Source organism: Ursus arctos, unplaced genomic scaffold (assembly GCF_023065955.2).
Source record: "Ursus arctos isolate Adak ecotype North America unplaced genomic scaffold, UrsArc2.0 scaffold_1, whole genome shotgun sequence".
NCBI lineage: Eukaryota > Metazoa > Chordata > Mammalia > Carnivora > Ursidae > Ursus > Ursus arctos.
In genome coordinates this window covers 45,030,905-45,047,711 of record NW_026622763.1, presented here as the reverse complement: position 1 = coordinate 45,047,711, position 16,807 = coordinate 45,030,905, and the positions used below count along the sequence as shown (strand labels likewise).

General features: G+C 39.1%; 1 protein-coding gene across 4 annotated transcripts in view; it reads left to right on the top strand.

Annotated features, from left to right (window-relative positions):
• Window positions 1-16,807, top strand: part of GRB14 (growth factor receptor bound protein 14) — a 109,996-nt gene that overhangs the window by 60,317 nt on the left and 32,872 nt on the right. For all 4 annotated transcript variants that reach the window (XR_006408799.3, XM_026492669.4, XM_044381524.3 and 1 more), the window contains one exon: window positions 7,147-7,303. Coding sequence is in view for 3 of the 4 variants with exons in the window: in XM_026492669.4 (XP_026348454.1) it covers window positions 7,147-7,303 (157 nt within the window). In the remaining variant the exon portion in view is untranslated. The remainder of the gene's footprint in view (window positions 1-7,146; window positions 7,304-16,807) is intronic.

Genomic DNA, 16,807 nt, shown 5'->3' with positions numbered 1-16,807 from the left:
TACTTATGGAACCTGCTTCTAAATGGTTAGGTCATCATGTGGTTATTTATCATTATTTTCTTACCACTTTGTAATCATAGTCTTCTAAAATCATCATTTAAAACTTAATTCTCTATTTCCAACCATGGAGAAAAGGCATTCTGTCATTTGTGTATCTAAAAAATGATCCCATCTGTGGTGGCCTCCTCACTAGTTTGCATTGATAGAAACCAGTCCCCAGCAGTGCTGGGGGAGGACCCTCCTTCTGCAGGCCTCCTGACCCCTGCACGTCCTCACCTGCTCCTCATAACTTAGTCCCTCTGCTCTTGGCAGAGTGGCCTGTCTATTGGTGCATGCATACTTTTTTGCTTCTCAAGTCCTTGGTGTCTTTGCTCATAAATATCTGTCCTGCCCAGATGTCCTCTGACCCTTTTTTTTTTTTTTTTTTGAATTCTCATAGAATACCAGGATTGAAATGGGCCGGAGAAATCACCTTATCCACCTTTGTGGATATCCACCTTTGTTCAGTCCACAGATTTTATGAAAACTTCCCTATGCTTTCTCTTTGGTCTCAATGTATTTTTTCCTCCCCTGGGGGTTTTCCAAACCCTATGAGGTTTCAAAGCTACTGTTTTGGAATCCCTAATGTTGTCTTCTACAGACCTGTGCATGATGGGTTCATTCATCACTAAAAGAATAGTTTTGGTTTTCAGCTGTGTGCCAGGCACTGTAGCAACTGCTGGGGACACAATGGGAAGCAAACATTGACATCATTTCTGCTGTCGTGCAGTATTCTGAGCACTGGAGGCTGATGGATAGTAATTACATGGTTGTTGTGGACACACATACGTGGAACAAAGGGTCTGAACTAAACTGGAAGGGTCATTGAAATTTCCCCACAGAAATAATGGTTCATCTGAGGGATGAAAAGTAGAAGGTGGGGAGACAGTGTACAAAGCAGCTCTAGTAGTGTATGCAAAGGCCCTGTGTCAGGAAGGAGCATGGCTGTTTCAAGAAACTGAGAAAAATAGTATGTTTGGAGTTAGAGAATAAGGAGAGGATTACAGGGCATAAATTTAAAAGGAGCCACGGGATATGGAATGGACTTGTTTGTGCTGGTCATTTTCTGTAGTTCTGAAATTGGTGACAATATCTATTTTGAGTTAATATCTTATAACTAACTGAATGCGTACTCTTCATGCTCAAGCAAAATGTGTTTTTGAAATATTTTTTAGTGGAGAGAATTTAAGACACTCTACAACCTGATTTCTCTAAACTATGTACTATTTTGCTCTTAATAAATATTTGACAGCTAGAAAAATAACACAAGGTGGCAATAAAGAAGCAGTAGCTTTCCTTGAGCTGTTTGGGTCTTTTGGAACAGGTTTTGTTTTTAAAATATATCATTTTGTTAGAGATTTGGAATAAATAATACTGAATATATTATTTTCCATTTCCTTCAAGGGAACACACTGAGTTGCTTAATTCAAAATATCTAAGAATGTCTTCTTTTATCTTAGGACACTGCATTCCTTATTTAGAAGAATGTAAAATTCCAGGGCTACTCTGACCTTGATACAAAAATATTTCTCATGATCTAGGTACATTGCCTGTCTGTTGAAAATAATAGGAAAAAAAACCCTGGAAACCTTAAAAGATTGCTTTATAATCCTACTGTACTTGGATGGCAAACTTTTAAAGAGCTGTAGAAATAAGCTTTACTTCGGGACCTAGGTGACATCACACCTCTATGAGCCTTATTTTTTACTTTTTATTAACCATATGTAAACAGCATATGTAATTAATAGATTAATAAATTAATGTTTCTTTTTAGAAGTTATATACTTTTCATCATGGTAAGGTCTTGGTATTTAAATGTGCTGTTTAAATTATTTTAAGTTAAATAGTAATGAACAAGAATCAATGTTTAATTAAATATTAGGTGTAGTTTTTAAATGTAGTTAATTTAAAAATTAAATTTAAATTTTCCCAAAGTAGAAACTTTGACACAAACGATAACCATGTCCCAATGATCTTTTTTCTTCTCTTTTCCTCTTTCTTTCTTTCCCTCCTCCACCTCCTTCTTCTTTTCTTTTAATTTTTCTCACTTCATTCTGTGGATTCTTGGTCATATATGCTTAATCCATGCTCACGTTTTACCTGCTGAATGATTTTTCCTCCTCCCTCCTCCCATCTCTGAAAAAACAAAGGGTAGGTGGGGGGAAGCTACCCTGTAGCTAATTACTTACCAAGGAGTCCACTGCCCTCTTCTGCTCAGTGACATTGCCCCATGACCAGATGACAACCCTGAGTTTGTCTCGCATATTCCAGGATGAATCCAGCTTGGGAAGAAACTAGCTGTCCCATGCCGTCTCCTTCCTGAGGGCTGCAGAGAGCAGGAGGAAGGCTGACGGTTTGGCCCCTGCCCAGTGCTTTCTCAAGGCTTTTTGAATAATCTGTTCTGAGAATTAGAATTTCTGGTGATTGTAGCAGATGAGTACGATGCATGCTTTGGGGGGCAAGGTGATATGTACTGAATTGACTTTCAAATTTGATCTCTTTATTTTTCAGAAATAGCCATTGTCTTATATTTTAAATATTTTATCACTTTTAGTCTCAAGGATTTAGGGAGCTCAAGCTTTCTTCTAAAAAGTTAACCGTGTCTTGTCACCTCTATGTATTTGAACGTTGTTGTGTCTACTGCTTTGAAAAGTGTTTAATCTCTTGCCTCCACTCTTATGGAGGGCAATCGAGGGGAATTGAGGTATAAAGTGTATAAACTACCTTGATAAAGATGTCAGCCCAAACTGCTCCCCCCACATTCGAGCACACCCCCTGCAGGCGTGACTGTGTCTGTGTAGTACATTTTGCACTGCTAGATGCCCCGTGTTCCCAGCGCAGTTTTTGAAGCTGTAAACCACTCCAAAGGCCAAGGTTGCCCGACTGTCAGGATGACAGTGACATGGAAGGGTTGCCTAAACACAGCCTGTGTGTACACTGTCGGCCGTCCTTGGGCACTCTCTCTGTTTATGCTGTGGGGATGTTATGGACAGACCTTATCAGTACATGTCTTTCTTGCTGGTCAAGTATTTATTCATTGATGAAACAAAGAAAGTTCCTATTCTTCTTTAGCGTCAGGCAGGATTTCTTCCTACTGGCATATAATTTCAAATGATCAGTTGATATGAATAATATTTTCCTGCCCCTATTTTTCACTTATTAAAGCAAGCTGGGAATTGGGACCACCGAACTGGAAGTTATAAGGTCCCTTTATTAAGTAGCATAATTATATGATTTTAAAATCTCTTTTTTACCACTCAGTAGGTAGAGGAGACAGGATACCACTATTTTGCTCTAATGATTCTTAAGAACAGCCCTGCTGTTTGTTTTCTTACCTGATCACGTTTTTAATTTAGTTTAAATCATACTAGGTATGGAGGTTTTCAGATGACTTGATTTCTTTTCTTAAATAAGACAGTTTTGTGTAGTAATACTTTTGGCAAGAGGCATATTCAACTCTACTAGAGAGTTAAGGCTTAGATGATCTTTCCTCTCTCCATTGATTTTAAGGAGAAAAAAAAAAACAGTAATAAAATGATCCAAGGCCCCCTTTGTAGAATGAGGATTTTAATTTACCAAGCATAACAATTTAATCACACACTTTGTGACACAATATTTTTGAAGTAAAGTTTATAAACATGTATTGAGTCCCTCCTATGTCAAAAACACTTTGATTGCCACTACAGGGGTACAAAGTTCATTTGTTTCAAAAATCTTTAGTAAGTCATACACTGCCCTGGGCTAGGTACCTGAAATATGATGTCAAATGATAAATAAGCAGAGATTTTCCTTGAAGGAATTTATTAGTACCATCGAGGAGAAAGACATGCAAATAGAAGATTACAAAATAAGAGCATGGAAAAAGGGCACTGTAAATTACAAAGCAGTCAGGGAAGCCTTTCTGAGGGCAGAGCCATGGAAACTGGGGCCAAATGATAAGTAGGAATTGGCCAAATAAAGCGTGTTGTTAGAGGTTGAAGTGTCGATTCCGAGTAGAGGATAACTCACACGCACCTAAGAAAGAACAGGTTGCAAGTACCTGTCGTATCTGGCTAGGATCACAGAATGCCCTGTTCTGTAGGCTGGTTTCCTGGAGGGTCTACATGCTGTGTGTGTGCTAGTTTGGGCTTTATGCCATGGGTTCCCATTTTCCCGGTGCTCTTTCTACCTCGCTTGATCTTTCAGACTTTCTTGCCTCTAAGTCACCATTACATATTGGTATTTCTCAGGGTTCAGTCCTAGATTCTCTTTTTCCTTTGTTTTTTCTTTTCTCCCTCGCCAGATATATCCATGTCTCTGTGTTCGTTTACTACTTAAGAGCTCAGTGGTTCTTAAATCAGTTCTGAACGTAGGACTGTGTATCCCTGTTACCACCATCCTGCCTACCACTTCAGTTTCCTTAGGACCAGGCTTGCTGTTTGCTGCAACTGCCATCCCTGACTCCTCCCAGGCCTTAGAACCTGCCAAATTCCTTCTTTCCCAGTGCACCCAGGGACTTCTGTTCCCTTAGCTTGAAGTGCTTTCACCTTCTCTTTGCCTAGCTATTGCCCACTCTTCCTTCAGGCCTTGGTTTAAATATCACTTTTTCACAGATATCTTCCAGGTCTCTCCTAACCCCATTTTATGATTAGTAATATGCTGCATTTTTATGCCCTCGTTTATAATTATTTTTTTTAAGTACTGCTTTCCCTGCTAGACTTTAAGCTGTCTGAAGGAAACAACAGTCTCTGTGACAGCGTTGTATTAAAACACTTAGCAAAGGATATGCGCCTTGTAAGGGGTATTAGTAAATACGATGAGCTGCTTGAGTTAGGGCAGTGAGGAGCCATTGAAGAACTTTAGTAGCAGGCACTAATCCAGCTGACTGAATTGGCAATTAGCAAATTTATTCTGCTAGCAGTATGGAGACTGAATTGGAGGGGGTCCACGGCTAGAGCAAGCGAGATAAGGAGGTGGGTGTTAACCCAGACACTTACAGCCTCACAGCACATATATGATGAAAACACAAAGAAATCAAATTCAGTTGATCCAGGAGCTCAGAGATATTCTCCGGACTCTTTCTGTCTCTCAGCATGGCTTATTCCAAGTGGGCCTCATTTTCCCACAGTCTTTCTCTTTGTGAACAGTAACAGCTTCGTCCTACATCAGACTAGTAGAAAAGAGGGTTCACTGTATGGTGTTGTGAACAGATACCTAGAATGGTGTCAAACTGGCTCTGATTGGGTCATAAGCCCTTCTCTGAAATAACTACTGTTGCCAGAGGGGTTCTGGGTGCTGGTTGATCAGTCTGGATAACTATCAGATCTGAGGCAGTGGTGCACTGGTAAACTGGCCCTAAAATATATATATAGCCAATGCTCCTACTGTGGCTGATTACAAGACGGATGCCTGGCTTGCAGTTCCTGAATGTTTAACAACTGGCTCTCACCAGTCAGTCCCCACAACTGCAGCTCTCCGTGGCTGAGCCGATGGCGGGGCTACTGCAATCACTAAGACTCACGGCGAGGGAGGGAGTGTGCTCTAAAAGGCAATCAGAATATTGTTAGAAGAAGACGGGTAGTGTGCCTGGTAGGTGCCCGGTCCCACAAGGAAACTTGCCCTGTACCATGCAAAATATACTTTGGTGTCATGATTTTATTTTACCTAAGAATTTTTAAAAGTTCCTGTATCATTTCTTTGAATAATATTTTAAGCACTATATAATATTCCATTCTAGGAAAATACTGTCATTTACCATTCTTTCATTGTTGAATATTTAGATGGATAGAATGATATGTAATGCTTTGCTGGATCAGTCTATGCATGAAGCCATTTTCCACATTTAGGATAGAGTTACTGAGATAGTTTACTTATGTGAAATTACTAAGTCAAAGGAAAGGACCTTTAATGCTTTTGAATACTTTCCAACAGGTGTACAAAATAGTTTTGCCAATTTATATCACTCCCATCACTGTAAGAGAGCAAGTATTTCATCGCACTGTAATTAAGTGTAATTTAAAAAATTGGTAGGACAGAATTAATATATCATTTTAATTTACATTTGTTTGAATTACTAAAAATGTTGAAATGTCTATATTTTTGTAACAAGTGTATTTCTTATAGTGATTTTCTTACCATTTCCCACTTGTGTTATATGTGTATGTTGCTCTGTGGTATATATCTTCTTATAATTAATTGATATAATTAGTGGAATGATTATATAATAGTGGAAATTCTAGCACATAGCACAACTTGGTAAATGTTGAGGGAAGTGTTGTGTATGAAATTCTCCCTAATTCTGTGTAATTTAGGGTAACATTAGCTGCTGTAATAGATAATTACAAATTCACAGTAACTGAACACAGTAAAAGCTTATTTCTTGCTCATGTCAAAGTTCTATATAGGTGTTCTTAGTTGGGCTGCTTTCATGTGATCATTAAGGGATGAAGACTCCTTCTGTCCCATGGCTTTTTTCCCCTCTCGGTCCTTGTCATTTCCACTCAGTGGGAGGGTAACATAAGAGAATGGGCAACAATATGTGATAGGTGTTTATGGACTAGCCCTGAAAGTGCAACATTAAATGTGCTTACATTTCATTAACTAAAACTCAATCCCATGGACACAACTAATTGCAAAGGAAAAAAGAAAAAGGATCGGGTATACATCTAGCCAGTCTTTGCTAAAGTTTCTATAACCTGAAATAGAGACATCTTTTCATAAAGGCTCATTTTACTTACTGCTTTTACTACGTGTATATATCTGGGAATAAATTGACCATGTTACTTGGATAATTTACAGGATATAAATATGGAATTGAACATTTTATATATTGTTAACAGATATGTAGCTTTTTAATAGACCGGAATGGTAGAGAAATGACATCGAATGGTCACTGAATGTCCTCTCATTTAGACGCTGAAGAGAAGAAGGTGGAAGTTATCGGACAAAGCAATTTTGACAGGTGACAAGGCTTGGAGAGGCAACATTTATTCAGTGTTTTAGAAAATTACATGTACAAAAACCCATATAAGGACTTTGTAATCAACTCAATCAATAAGTTTGATGACTTATTAGAATGATATTTTTAATAGGATATATTAGCTCATTTTCTTATTTCTACCTATGCAGGTAATTAAAGTATACAGTGAAGATGAAACCAGCAGGGCTTTAGAGGTACCCAGTGACATAACTGCCCGAGATGTTTGCCAGCTGTTGATCCTGAAGAATCATTACATTGATGACCACAGCTGGACCCTTTTTGAGCATCTGCCTCACATAGGTCTAGGTAAGGATACAGAACCATAGCCCACATCATTGCTTTTCTGTTTGTTATAGTTTCAATCATATGGCAAAGATTTTCTTCAGACATAGAAAAATAGAAGACAATTATGAATAGTCATTTTCTTTATCTTTGGTGTTGGTGATTGGGAGACAAAGAATGTAACAAAATGAAAGTAAGGGTAGAAGTATTGCACATTTCCCACACTTCTTTATTTAAATAATGATCTATGAGAATTTGGGAGCCAAAACATAGAGTCCAAATTGATAGATAAATCTTTGGTAGCACAATGAACATTTTTTGAGAAGTTAATAAAATAAGCTGTTATTTGAACTACTTTTTAAATTGGTTGTCATGCAGACATGGAAAGGATCCACACTGGTGGCTCTCTTTATGGGTGTGTGTACCCTAAATTTTTCTTGAAGAATTAAGTAACTCCTTTACATTTTAAAGTCATAAACATAAAGAGTAATCTTTAAAAATATATTTTTAATAAGGTATTAAAGATTTTCATTCTTCTACTAGAGTGAGAATTTGGCAACAATTTTTTTTCACCTCTTCTTATTATTACAGATATTAGTGTTAAAAAACATGTTCCCATAATAAGTAGTGAGAAGGAAAGGAGTTTGTTACGGTCATGCCATTTGATCCTTTGGATGCCATATGAGTTCCCTGTGGCTGCTGTAACAAAAGACCACGAACCTGGTGGCTTACAACAACCCAGATTGGTGCTCTCCCAGTTCTGGAGGTCAGAAGTCTGAAATCAGTGACACTAGCTTGAAATCAGGGTATTGCCAGGGACGCACTTCCTCCGGAGGCTCGAGGAAAGAGTCTGTTCCTTGTCTCTTCCAGTTAATGCTGGCCTCTGGCTGCATCGCTTCCTTCTCTACCTCTGTGGTCAAAATGGATTTCCCTCTTCTGTCTGTGTCAAGTCACCCTCTGCCTCTCTCCTGTAAAAATGGTACCGGTTGGAGATTACCCGGATAATCCAAAATAATCTCTTCATTTCAAGATCCCTTAATCATACCTGCAAAATCCTTTTTTTTTTCCCCCCCGCTTCATATCAAGTAACGTTCACAGAAAACCTGAATTCTGAAGGTATGCCGTACTGGCCAGTGCCCTGTGCCTTCTCGTCTTCCCAGGGCAGAAAAAGTTCAACATAATATTTTCTGCATTGCTGTTTGTGACTAATTTAGTTTCTATTCATGACCATTCATCTCCTATAAGTATAGTGTTAACTCTCAATAAATATCCACCATATTCTAAACTAGTTTTACATATGCTTGTGAGAATATAGCTCTTAATTAGCATAATATGTAATTACAGTATTTTATGCCCTTAATTTTTTCTTTTGGAGCAACTTTACATTTTTTAAGTTATTGTCACTACAGTTTATCCCTAACAGATAGCCTGAAGTTTGATAATAAAAATCTGCTGTGTAAATCAAACACCAGTTTTCACTGAGACCACGGAAAGTTATATTAAGGAATAAAATGCACAGGTTCTTTCAATGTGGAGGCTTAAAATGGAACATTGAGAATTAATTTGAGTTACATACTAAATTTAAACGTTTAGGCATCAAATAGAAATATATTTTTCCATTACTGTATTTTCTGGACATGCTGAAATAAAATCAAAGATGTGAGAATATTGTCTCCTGGCTTCATCAACCATGCATTAGACCAAAGATTATGAGAAAGAAATTGAGTTCCACAGCTTTCTTGTGTTCTTTTTCTTGCCTTTTGTTTTCACTCAGATTATATCTTTTTTAAAAGAGATTTTATTTATTTATTTGAGAGAGAGAGAGCATGTCCTGTGTACACATGACAGGGGAGGAGCTGGGGAGGAAGGGGGAGGGACAAGCAACCTCTGCACTGAGCGTGGAGCCTAACATGGGGCTCAGTCCCAGGGCCACTTAACTGCCTGAGCCACAGAGGTGCCCCACAGATAATATCTTTAAACAGTAGAAAAATTGCTGACATAATGCTATCCAGATACTAATGCGTATTAGATTTACCAGCTTATATTTTTTTGCTTATTTATTTATTAGCTGCTTTATTTCAATAAAGATACACTAAACATTAGATGATGATAGCTAATGAATATCTCTATTTTCTTATTTATTTTTAATTTAATTTCTGTGTTTTAACATAATCTGTGTGTACTTTTGTAGACTACCCTCTCTGTGTGCATGCGTGCACCTAAATACATAGTCTGTGTGTACTTTTGTAGACTACCTTCTTTTTGTGTGTGTGTGTGCACCCAAAAATACATCTTGAGTGTTTTTTTTTTCTTTTCACTTTATAGATTCCACAAACACTAGGAGCTCTCCCTGCCTTTTTCTGTTGACTTCCTCACACAGTTTAGCAGATATTTATTGACTGTTTTATACCAAGCCTATTTTGTGTGTGGATCTTGGGGATACAGTATGAACATAATAGGCAAAAAACACTGCCCTTGCGAGTTTGCATCTCCTGGGAAGAGAAAGATACGAGACACATGACTAAAATTTGTAATCCCTCAGGTGATAAGTGCGGGTTTCTCCTGTTATGTGAAAGTAGAGCACGCCTGTGAAAACTTTTGTAAGCTGAAATGGTGTAAAGCAAAGAAGCATTTACCGTTAATTTATATGGGAAAATATTTGAGCATTCCCAGACCCCAGAAATAAAGTCTCTTAGCAGTCTGTGGTATCTTAGGACACATCTCGCCAACAGATGCGCAAAGTAAATCAAGATAAAGCGCAGATGCTCACGAAGTTCAGAGCTATGGGGGCTTGATGCTGAGACGCTGTGTGTGGTTCCCTGGAAGGAGCTTCGCGGGACCACTCTTGCTGCCGCTCCGTGGTGCGTGTGGCCGTTATAAGGGCTCCCTGCAAAGCAATTGCTGAATGGCATTTTCACTTTACACCTCAGAAGTCATCTTTGGACTTCTGTTGGTTAGCAAAAACAGATACTAATGTAGGTCTTTTGCAAAAGCAAAGTGGTGTCATGTGAACTTTGGAAAAGCTGGAGTTGCCTGTACTGCGGAGAAAAGGAAGGCCGGGCAGAAGGAAGGAGCACGCTGAGGGTGAGTGCGAGATGCTCTTTAGAGGGGTCAGGGAGCTGTCCCCGAAGCGTGATGTTGGGAGAATATTTGTGGCAGCGTGCTTGTGTTCAGGCAGCAGCCAGAGGCCAGCCCTTCCGGGTAAGGTGGGGGGTGATGGAGTAGACTTCCGTAGGGCTACCGCCAGCCAGCTTGTGTAGGGTCTCCTAGACCACGGAGGGGCTTGACTTTTACACTGAGTGAGAGAAAAAGTGACTGGAGGTCTTGGAGTCAGACAGCAATATGATCCTGATTTAGTTTTGAAAGTACCATCGACCCTTGAGTAACATGGGTTTGAACTCCGTGGGTCCACTTACAATATGTGGGTTTTTGTTTTTGTTTTTTTTTATAAATTCAGCCCAGTACTGTCCATTTCTTTTCTCTTCTTTATGATTTTCTTGATAACGTTTCTTTTCTCTAGCTTACTTTTGTAAGAATACAGTATATAGTACATATAACGTCACAATATGCATTAATCGGCTGGGTATGTCATCAGTGAGCTTTGCAGTCAACAGTAGGCTCTTTATTAGTAGTTACGTTTGGGGGAGTCAAAATTTTCATACAGATTTTTGGCTGCAAGGGAAGGTCTGCACCCTTATGTTTCACATCGTTCAGGAGTCAACTGTATACTACTCAGAAGGCCAGAATTGAACCTCTCCGAGGCTGAGCAACTTTGTTTTGCTTCTACATCCAATTTCCGGCAGCTTCCAGGGTCAATCCTGGCCCATCTGTCTTTCTCCTAGTTGCACATGCCCTGTTGGACCGTCTGCATAGGGTGGTCTACACTGGTAAGAGGTATGGTATTTGTGAGAACCAGAAGCCTTCCAGGTGAGAACGTTGTGACTCGGATAGATGAAAGTTAAGCGTTTCCTGTACTTGAGGTCACTTTAATGACCAACATAAGCTTAGGAAAGTGTCAGAGATGTTTTATTTTGTTAATAAGTGTGCTGCCATTGTTGCTTTTGATCCGTTAAAACACATCACAAATTGCTAAAGTCAGATGGAGGAGCACTTGACATTCAAAATATGGTAGGTTTATGGAATCGAAAGTCTGTTTTCAGAGTGACATTTTCTGTGGCAAACGCAACTTCAGTCTTAGTAGTAGTTTTAATATGAATGCATATGTGTGATAGCTACTGTTAACGTGCATCTTATATGTGCAGGGCATGGAGTGAGAGGCTTAACATTAATCTTGATAGACGCTCTCATCACTTAGCCTCATAGCAACCCTGCAAGATGTGTCTTCTAATCTCCCTTTGACATATAGGAATACAAAGACTCAGTGATGAAAGTCCTTGCCCAGAGTCAAGCATTGCTCAAATATAGGTCCTTTCAGATTCTAAAGTCTCTGCATTTTCCACTGAAGTGAGTTTGTTTCCCCTCATGTTCCTGGGATCCCGTGGTTGGTTTGTCCCTTTCTCACTCTCTGTCTTTGTCTCTCATCTGTGGTATGAGTACAGGTTAAAATCTGGAACCCTTGAAAACATTTTCAGATAAATTTTTCTTACTAAGGTAGTATTGAAATTGCCGGGTCCAACTGATCTAACCCGGTTCACTGTATAACAGAGCCAGCTATTTCTTTTGGCAGAGCAAGAGGATCACATTGGAAATGACTTATCCTGGAATATGTATGCAACATAAATGGTCATATGACATTTGGAATTCTGAATATAATATCAGTATTTCATCTCTTCTGGCAAATAATTATTAGTAATATGCTGCTGGGAATTTTAATAGGCAGAGTTCATCATCAGAGGCAGGGAAACATCCTGATTTTGTTATGAGTCTCTGATTAGCCTAATTTGAGATCATGTTATGATGAGGTTCCAGTTGTACACAGTTTTATGGACACTGAATTTAAAATAACAGTACATCAACAAATATTTGCCCTTCTCTCATATAATGACGTTTTGTAACTGGTGTGTTCTAGTTCGTGGCCACTGGATGTCACTGTCGTTCCCCAGATGGAACCTTCAGCGTTTTTAATCAGCGTGAGGATTGAGGGGGGAGTCGGTGGGGGCAGAAACTTCAGTCTTAAGTCCTCTGGAACTTAATGGGATCCATGTTTGTCTTGCTCCCATTTTGAGTCCTAATTGAAGCCATGGTATGAAGCAGTGGCAATTAACACAATACCTCAAGCGCGTACCTATAGACTCCTCGGGAAGAGGAATTAATTGTATTTTAGTGTCATTGCTAGGGACAGCTGAGAGTTCCATTGTGAATATCATTGTGGAGTGGCTTTAATAAGCAAAATGAATGACTGGAGGCTTTTAATGAAACCATTTTTATGTGTGCAGCTCTACCCACGTGATCTCTTAAAGACAGAAGCAGTGCACAGCAGTGGCGAGGAAACGCTTCACAGCTGCCTGCTTTGAAGCTGCCTCTTCACTTTTTTTCTTTTTCTTTTTCTTTTCTTTCTTTCTTTTGTTCTTTCTTTCTCTTTTTTTTTTTTTTTTTTTTTACAACAGAGGCACAAGTGTTTTTCCTGTTGTCTGGAGCTGATATGTAGTTGTACTTTCAGCGCTGTTTGTAACCTGCCAGCCCTCAGAGTTGCGACCGCCCTTATCACCAGCACAAATAACCATGAAGCCTGTAGGATATGTGGCTTTGGGCTTCCTTCTCTACTTACACTGACCTGAGCTTCGAGGAGGCACAGTGTTCTGGTGGCACACTGAGGCTGGAGGCAGAAAATATGAACCAGTGAACAGTGCTTGTAACTAAATCTGCTTCCTGCTGCAACTGATTTTTCCTTCTCAGTGTCTCATAGCCGAAGTTCGGGTTTTATCATCTCTCTCCTCAGGGATTATTTTAGCCTTGTGACTGGTCCCCTTGCCTCCGGTAACACCAAGGTTATCCATGGGAATACAGACCTGGTTCTTCGTGTGTTAAGGTCTGAGGTCCTTTGCAGGGCTTGTAGCACCTGTGACCTGCCTACCCCTCCTATCTCCAGCCTTGTGTCTCCTCTCTCCCTCCTCTAAGTTTATACATTAAAGAAGTGCCCATGGTTGCCCTCATACGCTACAGTTTCTACGCCTTGGTTTCCTTGCTTCTGCCATTAGGATTCTCAGCGAGTTCTTCCTCATCCATCTTTGCCTGGCTCTGCCTTTTCCAAGGCTTCCTTGGAATCTTAGTCAAAAATGGTAGCAAAGTATAACTGCTCGCCATTTCCTAAAAATATTACGGAAACAAAGCAAGGTGAAAACCCTCAACTGTCGAAGCTGACAGCCAGCTAACCTTGTGCCACAGTCTTAGAGGAGAGAGAGAAAAGCAACTGGAGGCACCCCACGCTCAACCTTGTGGAGTCGCTCCTCCCAATGGAGAGCAGGTAGGAGACAGATCTGTCTCTTCTATGTTCCAAGCAGCTGTTCCTCAAGACAATTAGGGTACTTGCTGGCACCACCGTTTTTCATACATCCTTTAGGAAATTGCAAATCCTGAAAATAACAGAAGCCCCGGGAGTGAGTGATGAGTTGTGTCCTGGGAAGGGGATGTTTCCACAAGTACATGCTAGACTGGGGTGTGGAAAAAAAAGCAGATTTGGCCAAGTAATAGATATAAGGCTGTTCAAACAGGATTATTTATAATATTAATCAGAAAAAATAAAGCCTATACTGTAATAAATTACAGCATATCCATAGGATAAAAGTTATGCAGCTTTTGGTCATGTTTTTGGAGTTCTTCCTTCGAAGACTGATGTGGACAGAAATAAGATTTTAAAGATGATTGATTGATTGAACATATATATATATATATAAACATATATACAGTGTTTCCTAAATTTTGTGAAAAATATATACAAATACATTCATCTAGACCCAGAGAAAAACTAAGAATATACTGACATGTTAAGTGCTAATTCATGATTGATAGGTTTAAAGATGGATTGTGATTGTCTGCTGTCCATGGTTTTCAAATTTCCAATAATGGAAACATATTATTTTAGAAATCAGAAAAAAGGAAGCAAACACAATTTTAAAAACTTAAGAGATATTTAAAGATTTAGACGTCTTCCTGAAGCTCCAGGTTGGGCCAAATACCCATCTTCTGAGCTGTTGTTAACATTTTTTGCAACTATCTTAATAGTGATCATATTATTAAAACTAGACAGTAATTCCACGAGAGCTGGAACTCTTTGTATACTTCTTTGTAACCCAGGGTCTATGACAAATATGGATTTTGAATTACACTGTACTAAACTGTAAGGTACTTATATCAAGCAGTTCAAAGATGGATAACAAGGTACATAGAAGGAAGAGACTGGGAAAAGAAGCCAAAGGAATGACATGCCGTGCCCAGATGCAAATTCGCTCTGTCTTTAAAGGACGCATTAGGTAACTTAGAATTTATGGAAGTGGTTGCTAAACCCTTCGGGTATTTATCAATCAGCTTGAGGTGATGTGTAGTAAGGATTTCTGTGAATACAAGTTGTGATCGGTGAGTGTGTAGTTAATATGAAGACTACTTCAGTTTGTTGAAGATTGATCTGCAAGGCCTTTATACCCATCAAGCTTAAGTGTCAAGATTTTCCTATTAATTGCTCTTGGGGAGCTGAATATGGTGCTAGCAATTTTTCCAGGCGAGCTCACTGGTATTAGGTGGTTTTCCTGGGTTAAGGAATCTTTCAGAATTGAGCCCCATTTTTATTCTTTGCTTCTCCAGTTTTTGTTTTGCTTGGTCAAAGGCTGTTCATTTTTATCTGAAAATAAGATTGACAGAACGTATGTAGTTTCTCCCTCGCCCAGAGAAGTACAAGGACCGTTTGTCTCCTGGAGTTTCCTGTAACAAAGGTACACAAAGAATTGTTTTCTGGGCGAATTAGAGGTAAAAGCCACTTTTGTTTCTTCTCTTATCAAGTGATGAGAAGAGTAGGGACTCAGGTTTCTATTTGAGCCCCACGCTGTACTTTCAGTAGATTCAGCGAAGAAATCCAGGCAGAAGGTCACAGGTGAACACTTTCCATTCTGGGAGGATTGAGGGTTTTTAAAAGACTTTGAAGTGAAATCAACAGTTTCAGAAGAAACTTCTTTCCTCTTTTCTTCTTCTTCTCTCTTTTTTTTTTTTTAAAGAAAAAGTTTCTGGAAATTAAATAGAAAACAATTGCATGTAGTTATTATTTGGTCATATTTCATTGTATTGCTATGACCCTGCACACTGGTCTGTCAGAAACAAAGATAAAACTTAAAGTGACATAAAGCTTTTGTTTTAGTTTTAAGAAAGCTTTTCTTTACTCCTTCAGAGGCTTCTCCCCCTTTTCTTTTCCTTTTTGGATACTGTTCCGAAGTGATATGGGAGGGCTTCTCGCCTCTTTCTACCTACAGAGAACTGCTATTCGGTCATTGTCATTCACTTTCCAATGCCTGACAAATACTACAGAACGTTTTCTAAGTAGACTTGTATCTATAAAGTTTTGATAGTATACTTAATATAGTATTTTAGGTGGATTTATTAAGTTTTAAAAGTAAGGTCTTTAAAAGAATCATGATGAATTTACAAGAAAGTTACTAGGGTCATTTATCACATGGTAATCCAAAAAGTATCTGAGTTCATTCTGGGTGACACTACTTAGTATCCCTTTTTTGAGTTTTGCAGCAGAGAGCCCCCAGTTACAGAATTAATTTGTTTCTTTTTGGTATTTAAAACATGTGTTATAAGTTACTTAGTAGGATCAGTCAGTTGGTTAAAACCCACTTGGTTTTAGAATGTCACTGAAGAGAAGAGTCAATAGAAAGTTAATTAGAAGCCATCTGGACTAGTATGTTTTGTTTTTCCCCCATTCTCAGATCTCGGTGTTGATGTCCTAGGCCTAGCGTAAGCAAAACAAAGCTGGTCTTCAGCAATATTTCACCTCCCTTTATGCATTCTTCTTTTCCTCTCCAAGTTGTCTGTCTAGGCATCTTGCATCTTCATGTTGAACTCCGCCCTGTTAAGGTCTGCATTTAGTTAGGTATCTGCCTTTAAAAAAAGAAACCATGAATTGTCTGCAAGACGGGATTAACTGATAATCATCTCTTTTAGGATTATTTGGATTATTGTAACATTAATCCTTTAACATAATGAGACTTGATTGGGGGTGGCATATGATGGTGCATCCAAATTGGGCTAGGAATGTATAAATTTACAAAGATTATTAATATAATATAATTTTGAAAAGCCTGATTCTGTGATAAGGAAGTTTCAGCTTCATTACCAGAGGAGTGTATGAGGTGAGAACCTGAAGCCGCATCTGATTCTCTGGACTTTGTTTATTTGCTTTCTTATACGTTATCTGAATTTTCAATAGAATATCAAGAAATCATCTTTGAAGGAATGAAAAATATGTCTTCTGGGGGCACCTGGGTGGCTCAGTCGTTAAGCGTCTGCCTCGGCTCAGGGCGTGATTCCAGGGTCCTGGAATCGAGCCCCGCATCGGGCTCCCTGCTCTGCTGGGAG